The sequence below is a fragment of the Hoplias malabaricus genome, chromosome 2, assembly GCF_029633855.1.
Source record: "Hoplias malabaricus isolate fHopMal1 chromosome 2, fHopMal1.hap1, whole genome shotgun sequence".
In the NCBI taxonomy this organism is placed as follows: Eukaryota; Metazoa; Chordata; class Actinopteri; order Characiformes; family Erythrinidae; genus Hoplias; species Hoplias malabaricus.
The window spans coordinates 21,610,566-21,638,405 of NC_089801.1; the positions used below are offsets into that span (position 1 = coordinate 21,610,566).

At 43.7% G+C, this 27,840-nt stretch overlaps 1 protein-coding gene across 1 annotated transcript in view; it reads left to right on the forward strand.

The window, feature by feature from the left end:
* trabd2a (TraB domain containing 2A) overlaps positions 1 to 23,413 on the forward strand; it is a 74,624-nt gene extending 51,211 nt beyond the window's left edge. The window contains exons 5-7 of the mRNA XM_066660696.1: positions 14,085 to 14,175; positions 17,928 to 18,176; positions 22,610 to 23,413. Of these exons, the coding sequence (XP_066516793.1) occupies positions 14,085 to 14,175; positions 17,928 to 18,176; positions 22,610 to 22,805 (536 nt within the window). The 3' untranslated portion in view covers positions 22,806 to 23,413. The remainder of the gene's footprint in view (positions 1 to 14,084; positions 14,176 to 17,927; positions 18,177 to 22,609) is intronic.
* The last annotated feature ends 4,427 nt before the right edge of the window (positions 23,414 to 27,840 follow it).

A 27,840-nucleotide genomic window follows, 5' to 3' on the forward strand; every position in this document is an offset into this window, starting at 1 on the left:
AGTGCAGTTACCACTGTTGCCACCATAAGCCTGACTCGGCAGATCTAATGCTGAGATTAAAGCTAATTAAAACATAGTCCTGGCCCGGGAATGATCACACAAGATGACACACACACACACACACACACACACCTAAAAGTCTCACACATATCAATCTATAGCCATTTTTATTTTTGCTGGATGCTGTGCTCCTCCCTCCATTGCTTTCCGTAACACCAAAGCCACAGTTCCATCTCCTGAACTCTATATTTCACTCTGCTTGGGTTGGCAGTACTAGAGATATGTGTGTGTGAGAGACAGTGTGTGTGTGTGCCAGAGATATGTAATCCTTCAAAGACTTAAAAAGCATCCTCAGCCACCACAAGCTCACAGGGCTTTGGTTTACTTAAGCAAGCCTTCTCACATTTATGGCTGCTGTACACACACACACACATCTGCATGATGGGAACACATATTAACCCTAAGAAGCACAATTACTTTTTTACTTTTTTTTTTTACTTTTTTGCTGAACTTTTCAAATGCATTTCCATAGTACTGGCGTCCAGGTCAAAACTCTCATTTTCATGAATTTTAGGATATTTCAGGCTATGGATCTGAAAGGATGTGTAGCCTCCAAGAAACCATTACTGAAAAAAGGAAATAGACACAAAAGAACATTTTTTACTGTACTTTTATATCTGAATTATGTTATGTATTATATCGGTAAATTCTGCAAAAACATAATCAGTGTTTCTGCTTGTAATGGAAGTAATAGTAAGATATCCCCTACTTGGAGATATTACTGAAACGGACTGAAAGCTGAGAAGCATCATTTACCTCAGAAGATTCCACATTTGTGGCAGTGAGCTTTGAGTGAGAAGTAATTTATGTAAAATGAAAGCTTGCTTTTACAGCGTGCAGTTATAGCCGTGACTTTTAAAGGTTATTTACGACTGTGGCCTGTAGATGAACAGTTGTATGTGGACCCTGTGCTCTGGAAGTTTTCCTGTAGCCATAATAATTTATCTCTTTCCCCTTTTGTCTACAGGAGAAAAATCCTTTATTACTACTTGACCTTAAACCGAGCTGGCACAGCCGTGAACTTTTTACTGTGTCGTTTCTAGTAAAGTAAAAAATGGGAATGACATTTGATATTTTGCTCTTCCTGGAAATCCAATACACTAATTAATTTTGGGCTTTCTACTGGTTTCTTGAAAATGCTGTTAAGGCAAGGTCTCTGTAGGTGGGCTCTCGTTTGAAATCTTGCCTAGGTAAAGTCTGACATGGCGGTGAGTTTAGTTTTAAATCCAGCCTCTTTTCCACCGTGCACTTTCACTTTATCACGTTGTGGCATCTCGCTGCAGATCCTCACTTGTGCTTGACCTGGGGTTTTTTTTTGTCCGCTGAACAAAGCCAAACCATTTTATCATCTTTAGCTTTCAACTGCCTGTGAAATCTCTGTGGATCAAACTGTAAAGGTGCGTTTTCGCCTGTCACCATTTCTGATAAATATTACTGAAGCATCATTCAGTCTATTCATTCTTTGCAATGAGGCTTTTGCAAGTGCTCACAAGTTTTGCTTTGGATTTCTGGAACTCTGTCTGCCTTTCATTGGGATTCAGGCATGGCACAGGTTCTTCAGTCCAGCCTCTTTATTGACCAGAGAAGGAATGCATCTCTGGTTAGCATTGGCATTGTGTCGAGATGCTATCTGCGCCTGCTTCTCTGCCTTGCACCTCTGGAGGAAAACAGATATGACGTACTGGGGTGAGGACAATGCAGTGGGAGTCGGAATAGTCTTGCGGGAATATGGGCCCACGGTTCCTTCATCTTTTCCTTCGTACAAATTGACAAGGTCCAATTTCTCACTCGGCATAACTAATTTAGTGGCGTTCAGAGTCTAGCTCATACCTTGGATGTTTTCTGTATTTTCACTGCCATGGAACACCGTTAATAATCTCTGAAAAATTATTGGGAATTCTCCCTTTTCCATGCACTGGCAAACGGCTCGGTGGAATTTTGGAGTTAACCGAGAAAACCCATTCTCAGATGTTAGCCACCACAACGCCTGAGACCTGTCAGGAGTTTGTTAGGATAGCAAAAGAGCTTCATTTTTCAGTTAACCACCATCCACCACAGGTTTGCAAGGATGGATTTCCCTTCTTTCACATTTCAGGAGACGGTTCCCCAGCAAGAGTCCAACGAAAATAAATCCTGATCGTAAAAACATGTGGCTAATTTGTTCAACACTACATTTACCTTGTCTCCTACTTATCATAGTTGCCCAAGTCCTTTTGCCCCTCCGCTTAGTCTGAAGTATCTCTAAGCATTATTACTAGACAGTAATGAGGGTTGAAATGCTCATTGCCTTATGAAACTTCCCGTTACTGGAGGAATCATGACTTCAGGTTTGGAAGGCGACACAAGGGGTATTAATGAGTGCATAGTAGAATACTAAAACAACATAGAGGAGATTTTATTTGGCCGTTTCACTGGCTTCAGCTCTTTGTTGGACTTTGTACAGAGCTTACCTCCACAATCCTAACAAGCCAAGACTGAAAAATATATATATATTTATGCCAAGCCTAGAGGCTCCAACAACAACAAGCCATTTCAAGCCATTAAAATCACCACAAAAGACCCTGGGTGTGGCTTAGGAAGCCCCTTGTATCACACACACTTCCCTAGTATTGACTTCATTCCAATTTTGGCACAGTTTTAGTGGGAGTTGAATTGGATGAGATAGATCCTTACATAACATATTATTAATTCCGTAACTTAATAAACCCAAGGTTGCGTGCCTTATACATTGATTTATTCTGTTTGAATTGGTTGATTAGGAATATTTGTTCAGACAGTGACCTCAGTCCATCAATGTTTGAGAAGTCTGTTATTGCACAGTCACACGGGCCCATGAAAACATCATTTACCAGTGCATTAATATTTGGTCTAGCTCTGCTGGACCTCAGAAACAGTACTTGTCTTTTGGGGCATCCTTTGAGGTCTCAAGTTTCCTCCATGTTTGAGCACAGTGGATGTGCAGTTCAGTGCATAAGTCTGACCTCTGTCCTCGATTCACCAGCTTCCACAGAGCTTTACTCTAATGGCACTTTTCCACTGCACGCTACCTCCTCGGCTGTTTGTTACCTGGTACCTGCTTTCTCATGGTTCCTCATGGAAAACAAGCCATGTACCTGGTGGCAAAAATCAAGTAGAGCCAAGCAGAGCAGATACCATGCCGTGGAAAACTCCATAAGTTGGTCTGCGACCATGCAGCGTCTGGGAAGAAGTAGGAAACCATCAGCACTTGAGTTACTAGGCCTTCTCGTCTTGGTCTGATAATCAGTGTCTGTCCTGCAGACAGCAACACTGTCGTTTTGAACTAGCGGCTAGGTACCTCTGGCTGTAATGTCCCATTAACCTCCAGCCTGTCGTTAGTCTGATCACAGCCAAGTTAAGGGTTAATCTAGGAGCCAAGCAGTAAAGTATCAAAGGCTTGACCTCTCAGACAGCGCAAAGCCAGCAGCTCTACACACCTCCAGGGCTGTTCCAGCCTTTGTTTGAGATTCATAATATTGACTCTGGAATAAATTCTCTACCTCTGAGAAAAGTGAGTGGGAGGTGTTATTTACAAAATCAATCTAAGGAGAATGGGATGATATTATAATGTCTGCACAAATGAACACTGGATCCATTCCTGGGCCTGTCCATCTGTTTGTCACATCTAATCCCTCACGTTGTGAAAGCTTACGTTTAACGCTGGGCAAATTCAGAAGGCCTTCCCTGTCCGTCAGAAAAGAAAAATAACGACTGCGGTTTAGCAACTCCATAATCTGCCCATAAGCGCAAGGCTGAATGTAGGATGCTGGAGTCATGGTACACGCATTAGCTCTTTGTGGGTGGTAAGGCAATGAATAAAGCAGGCCCTGGTGCTGTTTCTCTGCCACGTACCAAAATACCCATTAGAATAAGTGGCATCTGCTTAATACCAGTTAAACACATAGCATGTCTTAACTGTCAGCGAGCAGTGATTTTTCAATTACACATTCTGGCCTTTTTCCATTCTCTATGTCTCAGGGCCTGTTATTACCTTCTGACTGACACATGGCTTTCTGTGTTGATTTCTGAGGTAGTCTTTAGCGTCAGAAACGCTGTAAGGAATCCAGTAACTAAGCAGTGTGGTCAAGACAGCTGTGAAGCTACACATTATTCCGTTAGCTCTCAGAAGTCGTTTTAAGATGAGAGTTATTCATCTCATTTTGATACGCTGTTATGACGGAATTGCATTATTTCACACTTGAGTGAAGCCGTTAATGTCCAACTTAGCATCTGTTCCAGAAGGGTTAAATCTTATTTTATCTTTTCAAAAGCTGAACCAGCACAGACAATAACAGCAAAAGCAGTTTTCATGAAATCACAAATCGTTTCATCTTCTAATAGCAGGAAAAGAGAAGGTATGCAGTAAAAGTTAACAGTTCATTTTTGAATGCTGCTTTATGTCTTTGTGTCAAATAAATGTGGAGTCTTCACTGTAGCTTGCACACACATTTGACGCAGAAGCATAACTCAGGTCTGTGCCACACTACGGTTACACTGCCATAAATATAGTGCTGAATCTCAGATAATCTCTCCCACCCTACGTAGTGCAGAATGTACGTCATAAAATAACTTTCTATACTAAAATTTAGTGCCTTCTCTGGGGAGTAGTACTAGTTTTCACTATTTGAAATGCACTATGTAGACAGTCAGGTGCTGTTTGAGAAAGAGTGTATTATGCATTCATTCATTATCTGTAACCCTTATCCAGTTCAGGGTCGTGGTGGGTCCAGAGCCTACCTGGAATCATTGGGCGCAAGGTGGGAATACACCCTGGAGGGGGCGCCAGTCCTTCACAGGGCAACACAGACACACACACACATTCACTCACACACTCACACCTACGAACACTTTTGAGTCGCCAATCCACCTACCAATGTGTGTTTTTGGACTGTGGGAGGAAACCGGAGCACCAGGAGGAAACCCATGCAGACACAGGGAGAACACACCAACTCCTCACAGACAGTCACCCGGAGCGGGAATCAAACCCACAACCTCCAGGTGCCTGGAGCTGTGTGACTGCGACACTACCTGCTGCACCACCGTGCCACCCCATTATGCATACACTGCCAGGAAATAAACACTGGCACTTTTCTCCAGACAAAAGTGCCCAGTTGTTTGTTTGATTTTGTTTTTTGTAGAGGTCTGTATTGTTCCAGTCTTGACCAATCACGGTTGTTGCGGTCTGTGTCATGGCAACGTGTAGTGATATTTCTTGGGGAGGTGCGCATCAGGCTGCGGCGTAGAGCTGGCAGATACACGGTTCCTACACATTGCTTACGACGGATATTAGACGCAGAAGCATCGACGGGCCTTTCCACAGACCTCCTCTGTTCTCTGTTTCTAGACTTTTTAGTTGTTGACTTGTAACAAAGACTGTCCCCCATTGTCTCCCTTTTTTGTCAGAGTGTGTGCATTTTTCTCCACAAAATGCAGGTGAGAGAAATTTAGTTTGTCGAGGACATCGCTTTTGTTGGGTGAACTGCCTCAGCTGCACATTGAAAGGCACACACACGTGTTCTTACAGTTTCAGGTGGACTGAGATTGTGCGGTGTTTGTCTGGACAGGATTTTAAAACTAAATAAATAAACAAATCCCTGCGTACACGTGTAACAGCCCTGAATTATAGTGAATGTTTTTGTTATCGCTGGAGAACCATGTGAGTGCTTCTGAATCCTATGATTGATTCATTCTTTTTTAAAACCCGTCACATTCAAGTCAGTTTTATAAGAGGCTCAAGAGAACGAGGCTGTATATTCTACACAAGTGGGAGCAGTAGGAAGAGGCCGTAAAACTGACAAAAGTGAATCATCAGTGTGCATTTCTTGCATGTGTGAGTGTGTTGATGCGTTTTCGTCTCTTTCCTTGGCTCAGGGTGGGTTTCCCTGCGCTGTTCTGGCCTTTGTCCTTTAGTTGCTAAAGGACTAGCGTGCCCCTTGTGAAAGGGCAGAGTGTGTTAATCAGCTTTGACCAACACTTAAAAAATAAGTGACCTTGCCGCCTTAAAATGTTGTTACAATGTTAACAGATTATTTGTCTTAGATTAGTGTTCTTATCTCTTATCTATGATTTTCAACAGGCTCACAGTTTTGAAGCAGTCAGGTTACTTCTAATGCCCAGTCCAACTCATACAAATTCTGTACAAATACCCCCCCACACACACACTCACACGCACACACACACACACACACACACACAAACTTAGTGATACTGAGCAGGAGAGGCTGCTGTGTTCGGTCTGTTTACACAGTTGTCAGGCTCCCCTGCTCTCAAAAGGGGGGTACTCATTGACCTTTTGGTCGTCAGGTCTCTGATTAGACGGCACTGGTCCTTCAGAGCCCCTTCAGAGCCAGAGGCCCACTGCAGAGAGTGAATCCAGCTCAAGTGCTTGTCCCTCTCTCAGATTGGCTTTTGTGTCGGAGCAGCTCCCGGGATTGATTGAGGCCAGTTCAGTGGCCACTCTTTCAACAGCTGAGATTAGGACAAGAGTGGGAACCTCCAGCACCCCTTTGCAGAGTCCAGATTAAGGACATGAAAGACAGTCAGCGCCAAATCTCTACAGCAGCACTAGGTGCTAGTAGTAGTATTCCCCTAAAATGTAAATAGCTTCAAAAGCATTGTGTGAACTCGAACAGGGAGATCAGCGCTGAGCACTATTTTTGTAAAGGATTTTGAAGAGTTGGCTGACAAACGAATCCAGGGAGAGCTGGACAGTGCAACAAGGAAGTGAATACCTCTTCAGATCTGTCTGAACTGATATGTGAAGATGTGTTCAATTCCAAACAACAACATGTTGTGTATTCCAAAGCCCGTGGTTCCTGTGGGGAGCCATTATAGTTGATATTCTACCAGGTTCCAGGTTGCAGTGGAAAAGCGTCATATGTAAATACAAAGCCACCTCCATTCTCTCCTCCTGTCCTTTGATTTCAGGAAAGTGCTGTAAAAGCGAACTACACTCTGCAACAGTAGGGGGAGCCCAGGAGCATAAATACAATATTGAACCTAGGACAATGAAGATAGATTAGAATACCATTAGCTTATCATCAGACACTTCTTGCCATCCCTTTTCTGTTGATCCTCTCCCACCTCTTTGTTCTTCTCTCATACTGTTCTCCTAAACCCTTCTTTACACCTCCTCATCTCTGCTTTCCAGCTCCCCCTCCTTTGCCATACATCTCTCGCTCTCTCTGTATTTCTTTCTTTCATTCTCTCCAGCTGCAGTGCGTTCCTGCAGGAGCAGGCGATTATAGGCTGTCAAGAGTCCAGGTCTGTGAAGGAGATGTATACATAAACAGAGGCACTGCTGGCCTGCACGCCCAAAAAAGAAAAAAGCAGGCCACCCCCGCCGCTCCCCCGTTTATTTATTTAGCATTGGCTCTCTAAGCCCCAGCTCACAAGCCCTAATATAAATATTACACCGTGTGGAAAAGAAACTCAATTTTAAGACGTGCCACTCGCTCTAATAATTGGCGCAATTGGCCGGAGGACACAGGCCGCTTTCTGGGCCTTCGTTTGGGTGTGTGTACCTGTGAGAGACGGAGAAGGAAAGATCAGGGTGTTATGAAGCTCAGAGCACCTGACGGGCTGAATAGCACTCAGTAAGCGAACAGCCAGCGGCCTCCTAAAGAAAACAACTCGCTCCTCACAGCACAGCTCCACTAAAAGCCAGGGCAGAGGAAGTTTTGAATAAAAGCTTTTAGGCGGCCAGAGGGGCCTTATCTCCAGCATCTAAGCTCACGCGGCGGGGCAGGGCCGAGGGCTCCATGAGAGACCCACTGCACATTAGAATAGTGTGGGTTTTTTTTTTTTCTGGATCCGCTCTGGCAAACGGTCAACAGCCCACTTAGTGCGGGCCATCACAGATCAATACTGCCTTTCAGGCATTTCAGTCTCAGCCCTCCAGGCCTCAGCACAGAATGGCATTGTGCGGCACTCCTGTATAGATTAATAACAGCACATGCCGTGAGATGTCGATACACTCTTGGAATATGGTTCTGTTTGGGGCCAGTGTTTTATTAATAAACATTAAAGGGTACATAGCCCTCCACTTTGTTCAAAAGTGACTTTTAAGCGCCTGTTCCTAGGATAATGAGCCACTCACTGTTCACCCCGCCCCCGAGCGCACAGCAGTGAGGAGCAGAAGGTTTTTTTTTTATTAGCTGTTTTCTCTCCATTCTTGTTTTCTCCGTTTTTATTTGGTGCACGTACGTTGTTTTGATTTGTTTGTCATTTTGTGATTGGGACAATCCTAATGTGCCTAATGTGCACCCACTGAACAGAAGATGAAGCACAAAATCAAAATGGCCTCTTTTTACCCCATGTTTTCTGACTTGGTTGGTGGGCTCCAGTGTGAAATATTAATGTAAGTTTTGTTTTTTTTAATATGTCCCCTTTAAAGCAACTGTAAATTTTGCTCTTGGGCCTCCACCCACTGTAATTCCTACCCTCTTCCAAAAGTTGCATAGTGCAGTTTCTGCAGTGCTGAACCAAGAGTAGCAACAACCGAGGCTGTTTTCTCCCTATTACAGGTCAATGAAGCATCACAATTATTTTGAAGCTGTAATTTTAAGATAAAAAAAAGTATGTATTGTTTCTTTATGGAACAGGGAAGACCCCTAAACCCACAATGCAGCATTGGTGGGAATGCTAAAAAAAGCACTAATTACATCCCTTTAAATGACTTCAGATTGTTCTTTAAATAACTTAGAAATGCAGACAACACACTAAGTTCAGTTTGGTTCACGGGTACATTATAAAGATTCATGCTCTTTACATTTTTAGACTAATGTTAATTACAGTTATATATAAAGTGGTTTGTATTATTTAAGACTCTATGAGGCTCTATGTAAAAATATATAAAAAAAAAAACACTGGAACCAAGTTCTTGATCAGTTTAAATGTTTTTGACTAATATAATTGACAATAAGAATGTTGTATCCGTGTCTAAAGTTTCCTGTCACAAAGCTCCTAAAAGGAACATGGGAAGATTTATGAACTCACTGCTCTGATAAAACCTAGGACTACACACACACACACACACACAAAGCAGTAATAGGCTGGAGTCACCCTCCAGGTCACTCCCTGGCTCCAGACGGCCAAAACGGCTGCTGTCTCCTTAGGCTAACGCTGGAGATTAAACACACGGTTCCCAGGCCTGTCTACTGCACTATCACCACCATCACACGTGTGATTCAGAGCAGCTCTGAAACCTCAGACACTTCGCTCTATTTCACTCAGCTGCACACGCTGCTCTCGATAAAGTCTAAATGTCAGACAGCACCGCTTCGGTCTTATCTCAGACCCTCATCTACACTTTTACACGGGAAAGTCTTTGCAGTCTTTTTTAAAGCAGCAAGCAATAGGTGAGATTTGGTGTTTTTACTCCTGGGCTCCCTCTGCAGTTGGAGAGTGGGTTTTCACTTTTACAGCACTGTCCTGAAATCAAAGGTGGGCTGCTTTCCTACCCTGCTCTTAAAGGTAAAGTTAAACAGCAGTGACAAGTGACAAAGGCTCTGTTCTCTCTATTACAGCTCTGGAGCATCACAGTGATTTTGTAGGTGTAATTTTAAGGAGTAAACACAACTTTGTGTTCAGTTGGGCTATCAAACTGTTTCTTTAAACACGAATATTCTTTACTAACAAATTAACATTCAGTTATTTATTCCTATATTATTATTTTTTGTGAATAGACTACACTTAAGGTATAAGCAGTTGGGTGTAATATTGTGGGTCAATACTCGCACCCAAGATGTGCATCTAATCTGAACTCAGAAAGCAAGACTAGCATTAAAGCAGCGGTCACTTTCTCTAGTTATAAATGTTTTTATTATTATTATTAAATTAGACTGACACCAAGTGGCCTGGAAGTATCAGAGATCCTGTACTACACCAGCTTTAGACACGGATGCACTTATGTTTGTGACCCACTATTAGAGAATAAACTGCCTCATTCAGGGACAACAAAGCAGTTGCACTTTACCAATTACACCTTGTAAAATAATAAATCACACATTTTGGTAGCGACCTCTTGGTGGTAAACAGCATCCTTTGCTTCTTTAAACTCTCCAAAAATCTCACACATTCCTCACTGGGATGAACCTAACCCGAGTCTGAGACGGTGTTGGTTTTGAGGGTGTCTCTGGGCAGCCTGGTGCCGAGCGTCGTGCTGTATTTACTGACGGGTGGGTGTCTGACACTGAGCTGGAGAAGCAGACTCTGCCCCGTTACTGTTCACAGAGACGATCTATGAAGAGCAGTTCAGCCACAGCCCTGGTGCAAGGCACTTGATTAAGTTAATCAAAGTGAGCGGAAGCGTCTGAATGTTAGAGCGCTGTATTTTAATCAGCGCTGAAGCTTTGCTCCACAGGGAATCTACTGGAGACGTTTAAGGAGTGCACTTATTCTGACCTTGTATCGTTTAGTATTGAACCTTTAATTCCTGTTAAGTAAAGGTGGGCACTAGGCCTCGGTTAGTGCTTGATGCAGAGACACATGATGCATGTTTACTGCTGGTGAGTAGTGTGAGTTTTAGCTTTACTTTGTGAACAGGTCGTGTGCAGAATTTGTCACCTTCTGGAATTTCAACAAATCTGAAATAAATCACAATTAAATACAGAAATCTGATGCATTTCACCCCACACACACACAGACACAAATACACACACCTGTGGACAGTTTCACACACTCACAATTGGGAACTGTTTCATTTAGTCAGTTTTGAAATAGGGAACCTAGAATTACCCAGAACACACCAAGCTACTCACAGAGCAGGTATTATTTGGGTGGTAGGTCATTCTCGACGCTGCAGTGACACTGACGTGGCTGTGGTGTGTTAGTGTGTGTTGTGCTGGTGTAGAGTGGATCAGACACAGCAGTGCTGCTGGAGTTTTTAAACCCTGTGTCCACTCACTGTCCACTCTGTGACAGCTCCTCCCTCATTGGTCCACCTTGTAGATGTAAAGTCAGTGACAGGAGCTCATCTGTCACTGCACAGTGTGTGTCGGCCGTCCTCAAACTCAACATCTTTGAGTAACGATGTCTGAGAAATGACTAATGAAGCTGAACCTCATCCCATCCCACTGAGTTTAGACGGATGTCCTGCCTGGCTTCCAGGTTTTTGTTTAACCAAAAGGGTTTCTGTGGTTCACACAGCAGAGCACTGAATGTTAAGTCTTGAAACAGCAGAAGAAATCTCTCCTCACTGCTTTGTTATTGTTTATGAGCCTGAACGCCGTTAAGAGCGTATAGAACCTGGAAGAGCCCTCCATAGATCAGTGAATAGTTGCTGAGCACATGCTCTCACTGATTGGGAAAATATCTCATCTGTCACCCCCTACAGGCAGCATTTTGATTGGCACCTCTTTCACGTTCTTTCCCTCCAAAGAAAGAAAAAGAATTACCCCTCACGCTTTGGGCTTTGTGTCCAGATTCATAGTGGAAAAGGAGAACATGACCCCACATAATTTGCTAATGGAAGATCGGCTTAGTTTTCAGAGATGTACATTTGGGTGTTATTTTTGGTGCCAAATATCTGCCACTGAAGCACACACACACACACACACACACACCCAAAAAAAAAAGCCAAGGATTGAGTTTGTAACTTACGCAGCTTTGATAGGAGCTGTGTTGTCTTTGGACTCCTGCAGTAGGTTCAGGTTGAACGTTGCCCTTTTATAGAGTTGCTCTGTGAAACCAGCTCCAGCTGCTGATCAAATCCTAATGTTAACTACAATAAAAGAAGGGGCCAAACAGTTGTACTTATAAAAGCGGCTTTCACTAACAACCTTTGAATACTGTTTTTCTGATCTGTCACTGGGAAAGCCTCTGGAGCGTGAGTGTGAAGTCTAACAGTCAGTGATCAGTAACAGAGACAGGCTTAAAAGGATATGGCTCAAAGCACAAGGCCCAAACTCTCTGAGCTTCCCTTCTGTGTGACCCATGCGAAGTCACTCAATCAGCATCAGCGGCGCTCTGCAGGTCTGTAGACCTCATACTTCACAGTCTCACTCTAATGGTGGACGTGGTATACGTCATTCACTCCGATTAAAACTTGCAGGAAGAGAATCTCTTTTAACACCTCGCTCATCAGCCATAACATAACTCAACACCTGCTTGTTTCTACTCTCACTGACCGTTCTCTCAGCTCCACTGACCACACAGGACGCACACACACACACACAGACGTGCTCCTGATGTTGGTGTGTTTTGTGCTGGTTTGGGTGGATCAGACACAGCAGTGGAGTTGGAGTTTTTAAACAGTGTCTGCACACTCTATTAGTCATACCATCCTCATTGGTGCACCTTGTAGACGTGTGTTTAAGATCAGACAGATTTCCTGCTCTGATGAGATTAAAAAGTTTCATCATTTTATCACATACATGTAATGTAGACTACAATAAGTCCATTGTAAAATAAAATAAAAATATCTATAATAAATAATGGGCGGCACGTTGGTGCAGCAGGTAGTGTCGCAGTCACACAGCTCCAGGGACCTGGCGGTTGTGGGTTCAATTCCTGCTCCGGGTGACTGTCTGTGAGGAGTGTGGTGTGTTCTCCCTGTGTCGGCGTGGGTTTCCTCTGGGTGACTGTCTGTGAAGAGTGTGATGTGTTCTCCCTGTGTCTGCGTGGGTTTCCTCCGGGTGACTGTCTGTGAGGAGTGTGGTGTGTTCTCCATGTGTCTGCGTGGGTTTCCTCCGGGTGACTGTCTGTGAGGAGTGTGGTGTGTTCTCTCTGTGTCTGCATGTGTTTTCTCCGGGTGACTGTCTGTGAGGAGTGTGGTGTGTTCTCCCTGTGTCTGTGTGGGTTTCCTCCGGGTGCTCCGGTTTCCTCCCACAGTTCAAAAACACACTTTTGTAGGTGGATTGGTGACGCAAAAGTGTCCGTAGGTCTGGTCTACAATAGCACTAAAACATCACTAAGCAGAAAGTCCCCCATTTGGACTAAGAGCTGTGGTCCATCTTGTGGCCTGTGTTGCGTGGGTCAGTCGAGAGAGCAGCCGAAGTGGGCTTTTCTATAGCTGAGGTAGTGGTATGTGTTTAAGAGAGAGACAGAAAGTGATAGCAAACGGGAGAAAGGTATATGTCTCACCCCCGATCTGCCCCACAAGGTGAAATGAGGCATTGTGGCGTCAGGTCGCCATGCGGAGGGGTCTCGGCTCTTTCCCTCTCTCACACAAAGGAAAGGGGGCTGCATTGTCCTGAGCAGATCAGCCGTGCTTCACAGTGCAGTGGAAACAAAAGCCCAGTCTTTCATCTGGCCCTGTCAACTGACCCACGCAAAGCAGGCCACCGCCTGGACCACAGAGTCCTGACCGAGAAGAGCCTTCACACTGGAACCAAGTCCACACTGGGGCTTTGGGGAGGTGATGTAGAGCAGGACGATTTAGAATCTACAGCTGGAGTGGATTACACTTTTTAATTTCAAGTTAAATTATGAAATAAATCACTTGTTCAGCAGGTCTGTTATAGCAAAGGGCTATACCATGTCCCTTACGAACTCCAAATATGCTAAATATCAGTGATTATTAGCATGTTCAATATTAACTTAACTGTGCAACAGGCCGTGTCAGCCCTGAAACACAGACACACACGCTTTCCCTGCTGGATTACAACCTCAGGCCAAACAGACACAAGGCCAACTCACACTTATTGTTGGTAGGGAATCTCCAGCGCAGAGGGCCAGAGGGCTTTGGGGATTATTTACCTGGTGCCATTGTTCTTGGAGATCCAGAGGCCAGTGTGAGCTCGGACAGAGGGGCTCATGTCAAACACTCACTTCCTGTAAAGTGACAAGCACAAACGTGTGTTTATTCAGGTCTGTGGTTAAGGGCCGGATTGTGAAATATTGCTCCATTGTGTGCCATCGCTCACGCACTGCATCAAGTTACACTCAGAAACTGAAGGTTTGCCAAGGCGGGTTTTGTGTGTGTGTGTGTGTGTGTGTGTGTGTGTGTGTGTGTTGGACTGCTTGACCATGGAAAAAGACTGACCAGGCCACTGTTTGCATTGCAGGTCACTTCCTGGGCAACAACACAGTGATTGATGTTCTGAGGAGCCAAGGCTATGAGGTGGAGCACACACCGGCTGGACAGCCCATTAACAGGTAATAAGGAGGCAAAACACACACACACACACACGTATTTGTAAATTGTGGGGACATACATAGACTTCCATTTCTTGTTGAGATTTACCATTAACATTCCCATAACCCAACATTAATACATACCTTCACCTTAAAGTGTAATGATCTACGTGGAGGGGACCAGCTTATAGATAGTCCCCCACAATGTGAGTGTTAGCAGTTTTCCACCAAATGAACCGGCTTCCATTTAGGACAACCTTAGTGCCATCCCCATTTCGATCAGTTTTTCAGGGTTGCTCTCTTCCACAGTTCAGCCCCAGAGCCAGAGTAAAGCTGATGGAGTCAGGACAGAGTCATAGTTAATCCACTGTTTACTGCAGGTTCAATCCATAGTGACACGACCCTGTTACAGTTTGTGCATTTCAGAGTATGTTCTAGAGCCGTCCTGCTGAGCTTCTGAAATGAAGCAGCAGAGAAAATTAACCGACATGCCTCAAGTCACACTGACCACAGCCACAGAAAACACACAGACTGAGCATTTTCCCATTTCATAAAAGAAAACGGTGCGTAGACCTGTCTAGTTTGCTGGTTTTTAACCCAGTACAGCTCCAATGCACGATTACCCTTTATTTGAGGCTCTGTGCTCTTTCAGGATTTTCTTTATCTCAAAATGTGTCACAATTCAAGCTGAAAAATGGGTTTTGGTTCCAGCTGTGAACAAACTTTCCTGTTTCTGGAACCTATTTATTTTGGTGGAAACGTGCTAAATGATCTGAAATTAGCGAATAGGAACCAAACCAGATCCACGTTGGAGGAAAAGAGGTTTTGGTCCCCACAGTGTGATATAATCCTGGTAAACACACACAAGTCAGTCCCTTTCCACAGAAAACTGTAACCTCACTATAACTGAAACATCCCCAGGTGCACCGTTTGCCCTCTGTGTTTTTCAGTTGTCTACAAGGTTCTCTAATGTGAGATCTGCTCCAGAGAGGCACCAGGAATGACCCCCTACAATGCTCCAGGGGCCAAAACAGTGTTCTTTAAGGTTGCCCTTCTGCATAGTTTTTTGTTTCATGTTTAGCTCTTGTTCCAAATCCCAGGCCCTAGCCCACTGCTGTGGGAGTATGGTGTTTCTCAAACACACTTGTAGACCCTAGCTGCAAAACATGTTGTGGTCTTGTGTTTCTTAACAACACGAATGGCATCAGCGCTAACTAGTTTATGATTGGCCTTCGCAAGATACTGTAGCGTTTAGAGAAAACTGGGACATCAAAATCTGCCACATGAAATGGAGCAGCCTGAGAGTTGTAAAATTTCCTGCAAGATTTCCAGCCATATTTTCTCCCTGGCGTATGCCTTACATTACATGCAGGTCTACTGCAATATTCCAATGCGTGTCTGAAATCTCGCACGTTTGTTTATTTACTTCCTCCTCCCTCTCAGTTCTCTGCGACCCGATATCAAATGGAAATCATTTTCAGAACAACGTGTGCGCTTTTGTTAATGCAGTTTCATCCCGCAGGCCTGAAACAGATGTCGAGTTATGCTCTGGCTTGCCCAAGAAATAGCTCATCTGTGAATAATTGAAAAATTTGCCCACTAATATGCCCCACTTTTGTTTTGTTTTTTTTTCGTGTTTGTTTCCGTGTCAGCATCCGTCATCAAAAGACGAGCTCAAGGCTGGATCCACCACTTCCTCGCACAACCAGCTTGAGTCAACCACTCAGTAATTTGACCACCAAATGTTTAAAGGCAGCAGCAGACTGTAATCCACTAATCACCTAATTGCACCATTTGGACCTGCGATGGTGGCGATTGAGCTGCAAAAATAAACCACGTGTCAGGGAGGCAGTATTTATAGAGTGAGATCAGAGTCGAGTTCCAGACTCCAAAGCTTCTATCAGGAGTTTGTATGGCGGTCAGGCCCGAAAGGTCAGCTAAAAAGCAGACATATAATATACATCTGCAAACGTAATGGTTGCTTAACGTTCTCGTGGGCCATTGTCCGACGTCGGCGCCTCCAGAGGTTTGCCCTTGTCTTCGGGTTCTCCTCGGTTTGACTGGATTAAAATGCCTCCTTATGGGCAAAAGGGACCTGACCAGCAAGTCTACGCTTGCCTGAATAGACCAGTCCACATAATCAACTGCAGAGGGTCCCTTGGGTCTCCGGGGCTGGGCCAGAATGGAGCCATTGTGCACAGGGCTCGCAATAACTTTGCAACAACACTTTCAACCGGAACGCGCCGCTTCATTTTGGAGCTTGGAAATAAAGACGAGTTTGTGAAAGACTGGTGGTTAAACATCAAATAAAACCAAAATAAATAGAGACTAACACGCTTTTTATTAATACTTGAACAGAACAGATTGTTGAGTGATTCATTTCTCTACAGACGCAATAGATAAAATGTTTTGTTCCATCAGAAGCAATCTGCAGTGTCCAGTTTATATCCAATGGTCTCTCACTCTCAGGCTGAGCCACCCTCTGAATGACAAGTTTAGTGTTCCTTGCTATAAGCCCTAACTCTCATAATAAAGGCACTGTTACACACTGGAAATAAAGTTTACAACAAGGACCAAATAAATCTTAATGTGGAGTCCTTAAAGCCTATAAAAAGTTGTGGACACACCGGGGCCAATGCTTAAATCCCAGCGTATCATTTCAAGTAGGAACCTTCCTTAAATCCTTAAGGTCATAAACCCCAGGAATTTATTCCTTTCAGGAGAATTTGCGCTCTCTGCCTCTCTCGCTCCTTCTGGGTGGCTATCTAAGTCCTGTAATCAGATAACACAATCACTTCATCTCTCCATTCTGCTTTCTCTTCTGTTTTATCCCCCCCCTCCCCTCCCCAAACACTCCTCAACACACACACACACACACACCCTCAGAGGTGAAGATGGAGATTACACACCCAAGAAAAACAATCTTCTCCCTTTATCAAGCCATCATCCAAAATATGCAGGCAGTGGACAGAAGAAGAATGCCGTTTCACCTCACCCTTCTTTTCTTTTTTTTTTTAAAGCTTTCTCCCTCTCTTACGCACACAAACACATTTCTGAAATGGATGGGTTGCCAGATTGGAGGAGACACTAGAAGCCTGAGGTCCGGAAAGTTCCATTATAAAAACGCACCGGCAAGTTGGAGGAGGTTTGGCTTCCCGACTTATTTGCACCATTGACGCTATAATAGATTCCTGTAATGTTTCAGACACCATCTGAAGCCGCATGAATGTGCGTGAGGGAGGACGTCTCTCGGAGCCAGATTGAGCTTTCATCAGAAACAGATGCTTCCTTTTTATCTTCAGCAAACCAAGATTCCGCTTCATCAAACCCATCTCTGCTTTCATTCTACCCCCAAAATACACAAACCTCAGAGAATTAATGTTTCTGAAAGACAAAATAGCAGCTACACAGACAGTTCTGGCCCAGGATCGTCGTGTCAGAATATTTCAAATGCCTCCTCTTGAACTGTGAAGACGGAAACCGAAATTCTTGGTCCCTCGACATGGTCGTGATAAAGTGGCCTGAGTCGCTATTTCAACAGTGTGTCGAAATAAGCCTCGCTTTTACAAAACCAAACCAGTTGGCTTTCAACCATCTCAAATTACTCTGAAACATTCCGCGCCAGGTTTCCAGACACCAATCATGAATACTCCTGAATTAAAAAGGATTTCCACAAGGAAAATCCCCAGTGACTACGTAATCAAGTGTAAGACCTGGTTTAATTTGTTTCTGTGAAATCAAACCAAATCAAATCCTTCTTTTTCCCTCCACAGCGGCCGGAGATCGAGCTCCTCCAAAGAGGATGACGGATCGGACATGGAGCCTCAGACCGAAGCCTTCCTGCATGAAGATCAAGAGTGGCGCCCCCTGGAGGACGAGGATCCCCTGCCTCACCTACTGCTCCCAGACAGTCTGGAGCTCCTAGAGAAGGTTGAGCGCAAGCTGAAGAAGAAACGGCGCAACAAGCAAAAGAAGCAGCGCCACCGGCAGTTCAACGACCTCTGGGTTCGAATGGAGGAAAGGTGGGTTGTGTTATTAAAAGTGTATGTATTTAGCAGTGGTTAGGGATTTTCAGTTCTACATTAATGTAATGTTAGAAGCCTAACTATCACACCGAGTGATCCATATGTAAAGTGATCATGGGATCTACAGAACTACAAAGTAGTTCTATCTGGAGAACCTGCAAGGTCTGGCTCTCTCAGTCCTCCTCTTGGGTGCTTATCTCGGTTTTATAATCAGGGGCGTACAGCCAAAACTTCAAAGGAAACTTCTAACACAGGTATCAACTGATGAATACCAGCTATAATCTCTGCACATTGTACAAGTGGATGTTATTTTAGGTAAGGATTTCTGGAAATCCTCCAGCTGAAATTTCAGAATTTCCTTCCCTCTCGCCATCCTAAGACCTCGATAACAGGTGACACAATCACAGTCCACTATCGAGTTCCAGAGTCCAGGTGTGAGGTGCTTTCCTCCTGAAGGTTTCAGCTTACAGCTGGAGCAGGAGGATGAGATAGGTCATGTAGCTGAGTGTAGTGTAGAGTGTGAGGGAGCTGGCTCGGTTGTGGTTACCCTAAGGCTACAGCAGGTTGGTGAAGAAACAGAAACAGGAAACAACTGTCTCAGAAACAGAGATGATAGTTTTTCTGTGACACCAACACTCTTGGTGTCAAAAAAAACAAAAGTGCTACCAAAAGGTTCTGTGAGCGATACCATAGAAGAACTACTTTTGCTAATATGTTTAAATGGGTAAAAAAAAAAAGCTGATTTTTAAATTGTTTAAATATTTAAAAAGAAAAAAGTTTCTTCACAAATGCATTTCTTAAACAACAATGGTTCTTTACAGAACCAAAAGTGGTTCTTCTCTGGCATCACTCAAAGAACCTTTTGTAGCATTTTTAAGAATGAAGAGAAATACAGGAGCTCATGTCCCATGCTCACAGCAAAACCGCAGCAGTTTCTTCTCGTCTATAGCTTAAAAATGCTTAATGGAGCATTCAGGAACACTTTGTTCTGTAAAACAACAAACTTTTCTGGGTTTGGATTTTGTAAATCGCTGGTAGTTCATTTTTTATCTAATGGCACATTTCTATTGCATGGTACCTACACTACTTGACTCTACCCTACTGCTTTTTTGCTTTCCCATTTGGAAATTTGGCACTTAAAGAGCACTGATTGTCCAAAGTGACATGTCAATCATTCAGCCAAAAGTTAGCCAACTTTAAATCGCAGAGTAACAGAGATCACATTAGTTTTTAATCAGAATCACAACAACCGTGGTCTTTTGAAGAGATTCAAAATGCTCCAATGCTTCAAAACTCTACTGATCTGTATGTCCCAAAGTCCCCAAACACAAAAGCAACAAGGGAATACACTGTAAGCAAATGACACAACATTACAGCTGCTGTTGTGGTTTTAAAAGCCCAACGTTACCGTTAAAACATCACTCACTACATTGTGTGGAAAACCAAACAGGGACCAGGTACCAAAAAGCAATGCGAGCTGTGCAGAGTTGGTACCATGCAGTGGAAAAGCACCAATAGAACAGGGTTCCACAACGCCAGCGCTACGAACTCTACAAAGTTTGTTTTCTCAGAAGGTAATGAGAAGATGTTGTTTTGACTGGCGGAGGTCTAAGCTCTCGCTCACATTGAAAGGCTTTTAAATCACAAAGTTGTTCCCCTATACACCAGATGCATCAGAATAAATTAGATTCATTAAACAAACTGCATTAAAGACCCTAAGGATCCTCCATCACCACCAGCTCCAGTAAACATCTGTCAGTGTCAATATAAATTAAGAAAAGACAGATATAGATTGAAAATAACACGTCTTTCATTTCATTACTTGTCTGTGTAGCATTCAGCTCTGCAGCTCACTACAGAACTCTCCCACTAACAGATTGTTTATTAAAATATACTTCTGCCCTCATCAGCAAGTGAAACCCCAGACTGTCAAAACAAATAATGTTTTCTGAACATGAACTGATTTTATTTTTACCTACAGTAGAGCAACTCAAGTGGGACACGAACATTCAGACACTACCGATTTACTCTGTTATCGAGGGGCCTTATTATAGAGGGACAAATGTCTGACTTCATATCTCTCACTCGCACAAACTAACATGCACAGCCAGCATAAAACTCCTTGGAATCAGATAAATAAAAAAAAGTTTGCTAGTTATGCTAAGTGTCAGACTGGTGAACAATGAGAAGGGAGCAGTGCTGAGGTGGGGAAATAAAAACAAAACAGAAAACAAAAGTAAAACCACAGGCTAGTGAATATTGAGCTTGACACAGAACTGAACCTATACATTGACAGTAGACATTAGCAGTAATCACAAAGACAGGAATCAACAGCAAATAGAAACTACAATGAAAGAGTTTGTGTAATTAGACAAAATAAGATGCACCTGTGAGCTCAGTCGCATCTATTGCCAGACAGCACAGTTAGTACATTCCTTTAGCCAGGAGACAACACCAACAACTGGCTAGACCTTTAAACCCCATATATCTCCAGAAACCGTTGACACCATAACTGCGAGCGGATGGCATTTCATACACAGGGAAAGGGAAAAAAACACTGAAACAATATATTCCTTCCATTTCTAAAAGCATAAAGCTGTTTAACCTTGACGTGTGCCAAATTCTGCCCACCTCTTCAGCCCCCAGCCCCTGTATGGAAAATAACCCTGTTTATTGTGACTGCACGTTTCATAAACTTACATTTCAGACGGCACCGCGAGCCTGACAGCGCTACGATGGGTTATTATAAACATTCAAGCTGGAAACTGTTGACCAAGGTCAGAGAAGAATGTTTGCGCATGTTGGTTGATTTTTTTTTTTTTTTTTTTTTACATCCAAGCATATTTGTAGCTTGTAATCCTTTGGACAACATACAGCCCCCTCTCCTACAAGACCCCTCTGTCTGCAGGGGGAGCCTGAATAGCTGCCTTTCTGCTATGGCTTTGATGCATGGCCTAATGCTAACTGTCAGCGGGCATTAAGAGACTTTGTCTCGATTTCCTTGGCATGATTTTGTAATGGAGGTCGAGCTTAAGTAAGCCTTCATTCAGAGTTCTGAACTAAGGAATAGAAATTAAAAAAAAAAAAAAAACACTGGAAACACTTAGGGAAAAGTGAAAAACAAGCTTTGAAAGAAATGTCTATAACAAGCACCCAAGAGCTGCAGCCAAAGCTAATCAATGCAAAGTAAATATTATTAACTGCAAGCATATGAGTCTGATAGAAATTAACATATGTGCTTAGTCTGAATATCCAAGCTCGTTTTTACGGTTTGGTCCCATCACAAACATAACTCCTGATAGCCGTAATAGGCCACTAGCTCGTTTTCTTCAGAATCCCATTCATCTCCATCATTTAATGATGTTTTCAACACCAGACACTAAGTGTGCAGCTCTCGGGTGTTTGTTTTGCTAATAGAGGCGATGGGACACGCTTGAGGAGAAATTTTTGGGGCGAGTGGCACTTGCTGGAACCAATCAAGGTGAAGACATTGAACCTGTAGCTGTTGTTTTGACTGGCGGAGGTCTAAGCTCTTGCCCTGTGCAGGGAGTGAGAGGCAGATCGTGAGGGGACTGTGGGGGTAAATGAGTAAAATGAGTGAATTTAACCTTCAAACTGCAGATGTTCTGGATTCTAGTTATTACACTGTTCTAGTAAGAAAATATCATCTAGTACATGAAGTCTAGTAACACAGAGAAGTATCTCAAGCAATTATACCAACTATAGTAATCATTCACAATAATATTTGTGGGCGGCACGGTGGCGCAGCAGGTAGTGTCGCAGTCACACAGCTCCAGGGGCCTGGAGGTGGGTTCGATTCCGCTCCGGGTGACTGTCTGTGAGGAGTTGGTGTGTTCTCCCTGTGTCCGCGTGGGTTTCCTCCGGGTGCTCCGGTTTCCTCCCACAGTCCAAAAACACACGTTGGTAGGTGGATTGGCGACTCAAAAGTGTTCGTAGGTGTGAATGTGTGTGTGTCTGTGTTGCCCTGTGAAGGACTTGTGCCCCCTCCAGGGTGTATTCCTGCCTTGCGCCCAATGATTCCAGGTAGGCTCTGGACCCACAGCGACCCTGAATTGGATAAGAGTTACAGATATAACATAATGAAGTATTTATTAAAGAGGTAAAAGAGTAAAAATATATGTAGACTTTTGGTTACTGTACATTTACTGGGGTCGTGTAAAAGCAGTTTCATTAGTTCTGCAGAAAGCCTAGTAACTAAAATAAAAGCTCCTTAAAAATGATAAATATCCCTAAAGAAGTTCCTAACACACCGATGTTTACACAGAACCCACATCCACGCTTTTCTTTTCTGTTGTTAGACGATTTGTAAAGACAGGACGTGCGACTCTTTCAGACTTTTCCGCAGACAAAACACTGCCGAGTCCCTGAACCGAGCCTGACCCCTCTCCATTCCTTTCTCTCATCCACAGCACAACAGCGGAACCTCCGATCCCAGTCGTCCGGATCATCAACGGCTACATCAGCGTGCAGAACCATCTGCACGATCACGGGCGAGCCGGTCATCACAGGACATTCTCAGGCTCCGCCCCCTCGAGGGGAGGGGCTGCTGTTTGTATGCTAATACTGTGGGTTCAGATGATTGCACAGTTGTTCTTCCGCCTATGAGCCAGCTGGGTGACCTTAGGGTGGACCCCCTGACCTCCTGAACTGCTTCTGAAGAAGTCAGATAAAAACGGTGCAGAGGTCACTAAAGTGCCAGCAGCCAAAGGGTAATCTTCTGCAAAATGGTGACTGCTGTAAATTCTCCTTACATTCTTCGGTTCCTGAAGGATGGCTTTTACACTGCGGTGCAGAGCAGATTATGTACATAACAAATGTATCATAGATGTAATGTAGAAACATGAATAAAATATGTTTTTTGGCTCTTTTTATATACACACAGTAAATAAGATTCACTATATTTTTGTGACTAAATCAGGTACTAACCAACGTTTCGTGTATTACATTTAAGGGGTTAAACAACAGTTCTGTTCGGTTTTCTACACGCTCCAAAGTGTCTGAATGTTATATTGCATAGATGTATACCTTTAATTTATTAAATTTATAGCATTAGCTTTAATCTAAATGTGTTTAATTCTGACGGTTCTCCATGGTGTGATTGTTTTGACTGGGTCTTTCTGTGCTTTCTAAAAGACTCCCTTATCACTGTGCTCCATTAGCATGCATTCCAGTAATGTATGTGGCAACCAGTTCCTGTATTTGTTCATGCTGTTGAAGACAATAAACTATTTATCTAGTTGAAGGCTCCTGTATGAAGTGGAGATGAGGGTTTGGAAGGGAACTGCTTGTACAGAGTGTGTCAGGAGGCTCTCTGCCTTTACCGAGGTGTTATTTTGACCCGGTCAACTGTCACAAATCTCACAGCTTTGCAAACGCTGCTTTCGTATCAACAGGGGGCACACTTTTGAAAATACTTCATTTCAGTACTGTCCTGTCCTGCCCCTTTGCATGAGTCTGTCCAATCACAGCTAGAACAGACTGATGAGGTTAACCCTTTGGGACCTACATTTAAAAATTATATTTAAATAAACAAAATAAATAAATTGTGCAAAGTGATGCTACTTTTTACTGACAGAACTAGCAAGAATGGCTGTTAACATTTTTAAATAGTATGTGAGGGATCGAGTTGATAAGGTCCCCGTCCACATGGATCCCATTAATTTTTAAAAGCAGGGATTTTGTTCTCTCTGTTTTGAAAGTATTGCCATCCCAGTGAATAGGAAAACTGAGGAATTTGTGCCAGTCCAGTAGGAGGCCATAGTACCTTTTAAAGAGAGGCATCAAAACACCATGAAGCATGAAACACACACACAGTGGTTTAATCCCAAATCACACCGTCATCCTTATGTAGTGCACTATGCAAGTCATCTGAAAACTAGAGCTAGCTGCACGTATATTGTAGTTTAATGACTCATGTACTTCACTATAGCGGGAGTGAGGAGCTATTGGCCGTTCAACCAAAGACGCTGTGTAACACCTGCATTTCCAAAGACCTCAGTTTACTGTCTTTCTCCACCTTGGAAAGCGTTTTCTAAAACGTGTATTTTCAGTGATCTACAGACACCATGTCGCGTAAATGGGAGACCAAAACGCAGACAAAACATCAGTTTTTAAAAAGGATTTGTGTGAAGGGGGCCTAAATAGCAAGGGTGGAGGGGGGTAAATTACCTAAAAAAATTTCTTAAAATGTCTAAACCAATGAATCAAAAAACATCTAATTGCCCAAAAGCCATTTACAAAATGAATACATATATTAAATCAACATTTTATTTAAGCAGCACCCATTTTTATGGGAGAATGATGGGATGATGATAAAATGGGAAAATGATCTTCATTCATTTTAATAGGCAAAATCTTCATTGAAATCCAGTGGTAAAATGGTGTAGTTTTCACTATAGTTTCATCCAGTAAAATGATGCCAAATGAGGGTTTGGGAGAAAGGGTAGGTTGTCTACTTCAATATAAGCCATTGGCTGCCTCTATCTACATATATACATATATATATATATATATATATATATATATATATATATATACATATATATATATATATGCGCTTATCCAGTTCAGGGTCGCGGTGGGTCTAGAGATTACCTGGAATCACTGGGCGCAAGGCAGGAATACACCCTGGAGGGGGAGACAATCCTTCACAGGGCAACACACACTCACACATTCACACCTATGGACACCTTGAGTCGCCAATCCACCTACCAACGTGTGTTTTTGGACCGTGGGAGGAAACCCACGCAGACACAGGGAGAACACACCACACTCCTCACAGACAGTCACCCGGAGGAAACCCACGCAGACACAGAGAGAACACACCACACTCCTCACAGACAGTGGGACTCGAACCCAAAACCTCCAGGTCCCTGGAGCTGTGTGACTGCAACACTACCTGCTGCGCCTGTGGGCAGTGTATTTGGTCTTATAGGGTTAAGCAGAGCATAACACACACGATGAGTGCAGGAACACAGGAAAAACAAGAAAGGAGCAGAAAGAGAACCGAGCTAAAACATGAAAAACCAGAGATTCTGCTCCTCTGTGCTGTGTGCTCTGGGTCAGGGAGCAGCTCATTATCGTTCTAAACAGGGCTGTTTACACAGGGGGAGACAGGGAAAACTGCACTGAGCTGTCTTTGTTGTTGTGGTTCCCACTTTTGACCACTGGGTGTCACCTTGACTAATGTGTGAACTGCAACGACAGACAAGCGCTCGGGTGAAGTTGTGTACTGCACCTTTAATCTAGCCAGTACAAAAAAAAAGGTAACATTTGTTATGATGGTGATGACACACATTAGCTGTTCTTCCAGTTGTGATTAGAGAATGTGCTGTAGAAACATCTGGAAGATGTTTGTTTATAGTTCTGCTGCTCTGGGTGTCAAATCACTGTGCGATTTACTACAACATCTCCAGCAAACTTTTCACAGCTCTCTGCAACCAGGTCCTAAACAGGGGAACGCTCCAGGGTTTCAGAGTTCTTTCCGCGTCGGAGTGGGAGCCCGCACTCTTCTGATTTTCAACACATTTAATGGATTGATGGTAGGCACCAGATGGCTTGCATTTCATTCTTCAGCAGAACCCCAGTCATTCTCCATGGTTCGCTTGCGGGAGACGAGGACCCAGATGTTGTTCCAAGGCCCTCCTCAGCCGCTCGCTTCTCCCGGCAGCCAGTGATGCAAAGGGTCCAATATCTGGCAACCATGCTCCATAATGTTTTATGGGTACATTTCAATAATCTGCAGCTTTGGCCAAAAGGAAGGTATTCATCTTGGTTAAGCGCTCTGTTTGCGGTCCAGACCGGAGGAGGGTACTGAAGACTCGACCACCAGCGCTCCAGAGATGTTGTGTCTCTGTGGATTCTGGACGATGCCTGGCCACCGTTGGGCTGGCGCCTGGGCTGGACTGCGAGGAATTTTTGTATTGAACTCCTGGAACATGTCGAAGCCCTGTTTTATTAACTCTGACTTTGTATGGACGCTGAGAACTATGCGCTTTGTTGACCACAAGCGAGAGGGCCTTGCTCAGTGGTCTGCACCATAATGTGTGAACATTTCACTGCCCCTGTAAACATGGCTCACTTCCCTTTCTGACCCAAATGGATGACCCAGGGCTGAGGTCATCTGTTATTTCAGATTTTCCATCAAGCGTACGGTCAGAACCGGTCAGCCACTCAAACTCGTGAATGATTTACACTTCATGTCCAAAACGTGGACACCACCTTTAATGGGTGAAGTTGGCTACTGCAGTCTGTTTGTGATCCAGAACCCAACATCAAAGAGGGATTCCTTTAAGGGTTCCTGGTGTGGTTCAGAACAATGACCTGTGCCGAAATGGTCCCTCAGACTGATGGAAATTGTGTTGTATGTGGTTCTGTACTTAACCCGTTTTTGAAAGTGCCATCAATCAAATGGCTCTACAATATTCTCACCTCCTCATGGATGTTCTAGAACATTCATTCGTTCACCATATTCTCAGTTTTCCCTGAGGTAAAGGGTTGTCTTCATGTTGTACCTTCTAGAACAATCCTGAAAAGAAACATATACATTAATGGGATCTGGAGCAAGACCATACAGACACTTTACAACTGCCCCGCCCCATCACCCGAATCTGTCCAATCACAGCGTTGGACCCACATTGGTAAGAACACAAAAATGACAAATAGCACTGAGTAAAATCTGAGAAAAAGAAAGAGAACCAAGTAATTATTATTTAAAGCCTGTTCTGAACAGGGATGTTTTGACAGGGAGAATGCAGCTGTGATGTTTGATCCTTGTGGTGTTTTAACCAGGTCACAGACATTTCATTAAAACCTCAGACCTGTGCTCAGTTGTGAAACAGGGGGAGAGTGTCCCCTTTAAACACAGAACAGTCTTCGATAAACAACAAACCGGGCTGCCTTTTCATACCAGCGTGGGATTGTTCTCCATTACATCCTCCTTGGTTCTAGACTGGACTTCTCCCACCTCTTGACTTTGGTGAAGAAATGTCACTGGTGACGAGTTGATACTCTCTTACTCCTGAGCACTTTCTGATCACTGGATGTTGGCTGGAGTCTAGACGGATGTGGGCCAAATGGTGATGGTTATTGAGTAATGAATAGCGTAGTGGGAAGAGAAGACTTTTTTTACAGCCTTGCCGGGAAGGACAGCACATTCTGACTGACGCTCAGTGAATCACGGTGGCCCAGGAGTTCAAAAGAGAGCTGATTATGCCAACAGCACTTGCTCATAAAGGTTAAAAATGGTGCAGAAGTGATCAGTCATGCGTAACTGACTGAGAGGGCTCAGGTTCTAATGGTGCACTTTAGCTCCTCTGTGCTGGAGGCTCGAGTGTCATGACTCCAACTGTTGTAAACGGAGCATCACCACATTTCCACGTGGTCATCTCCTCTGACCACACGGCATCTTCATGTTGCTCCATAAAGAAAATAGACTCCAGTTCACTGACTCACTCCGAAACATCACTTTCCCTAAATAACATGCCATCACCACAACTGTAGCTTCACTATGTAGCAGTCTAAGTTTTGGGAATGCTTGTATCAATGTGACATTTGTCTGTGTGGAAGTGATGTAGTCTGTGGCTAACCACGGCTTTTTGAGCTTGGCCTGTAGCCCCCAATTCAAAACCTGCTCAAGATC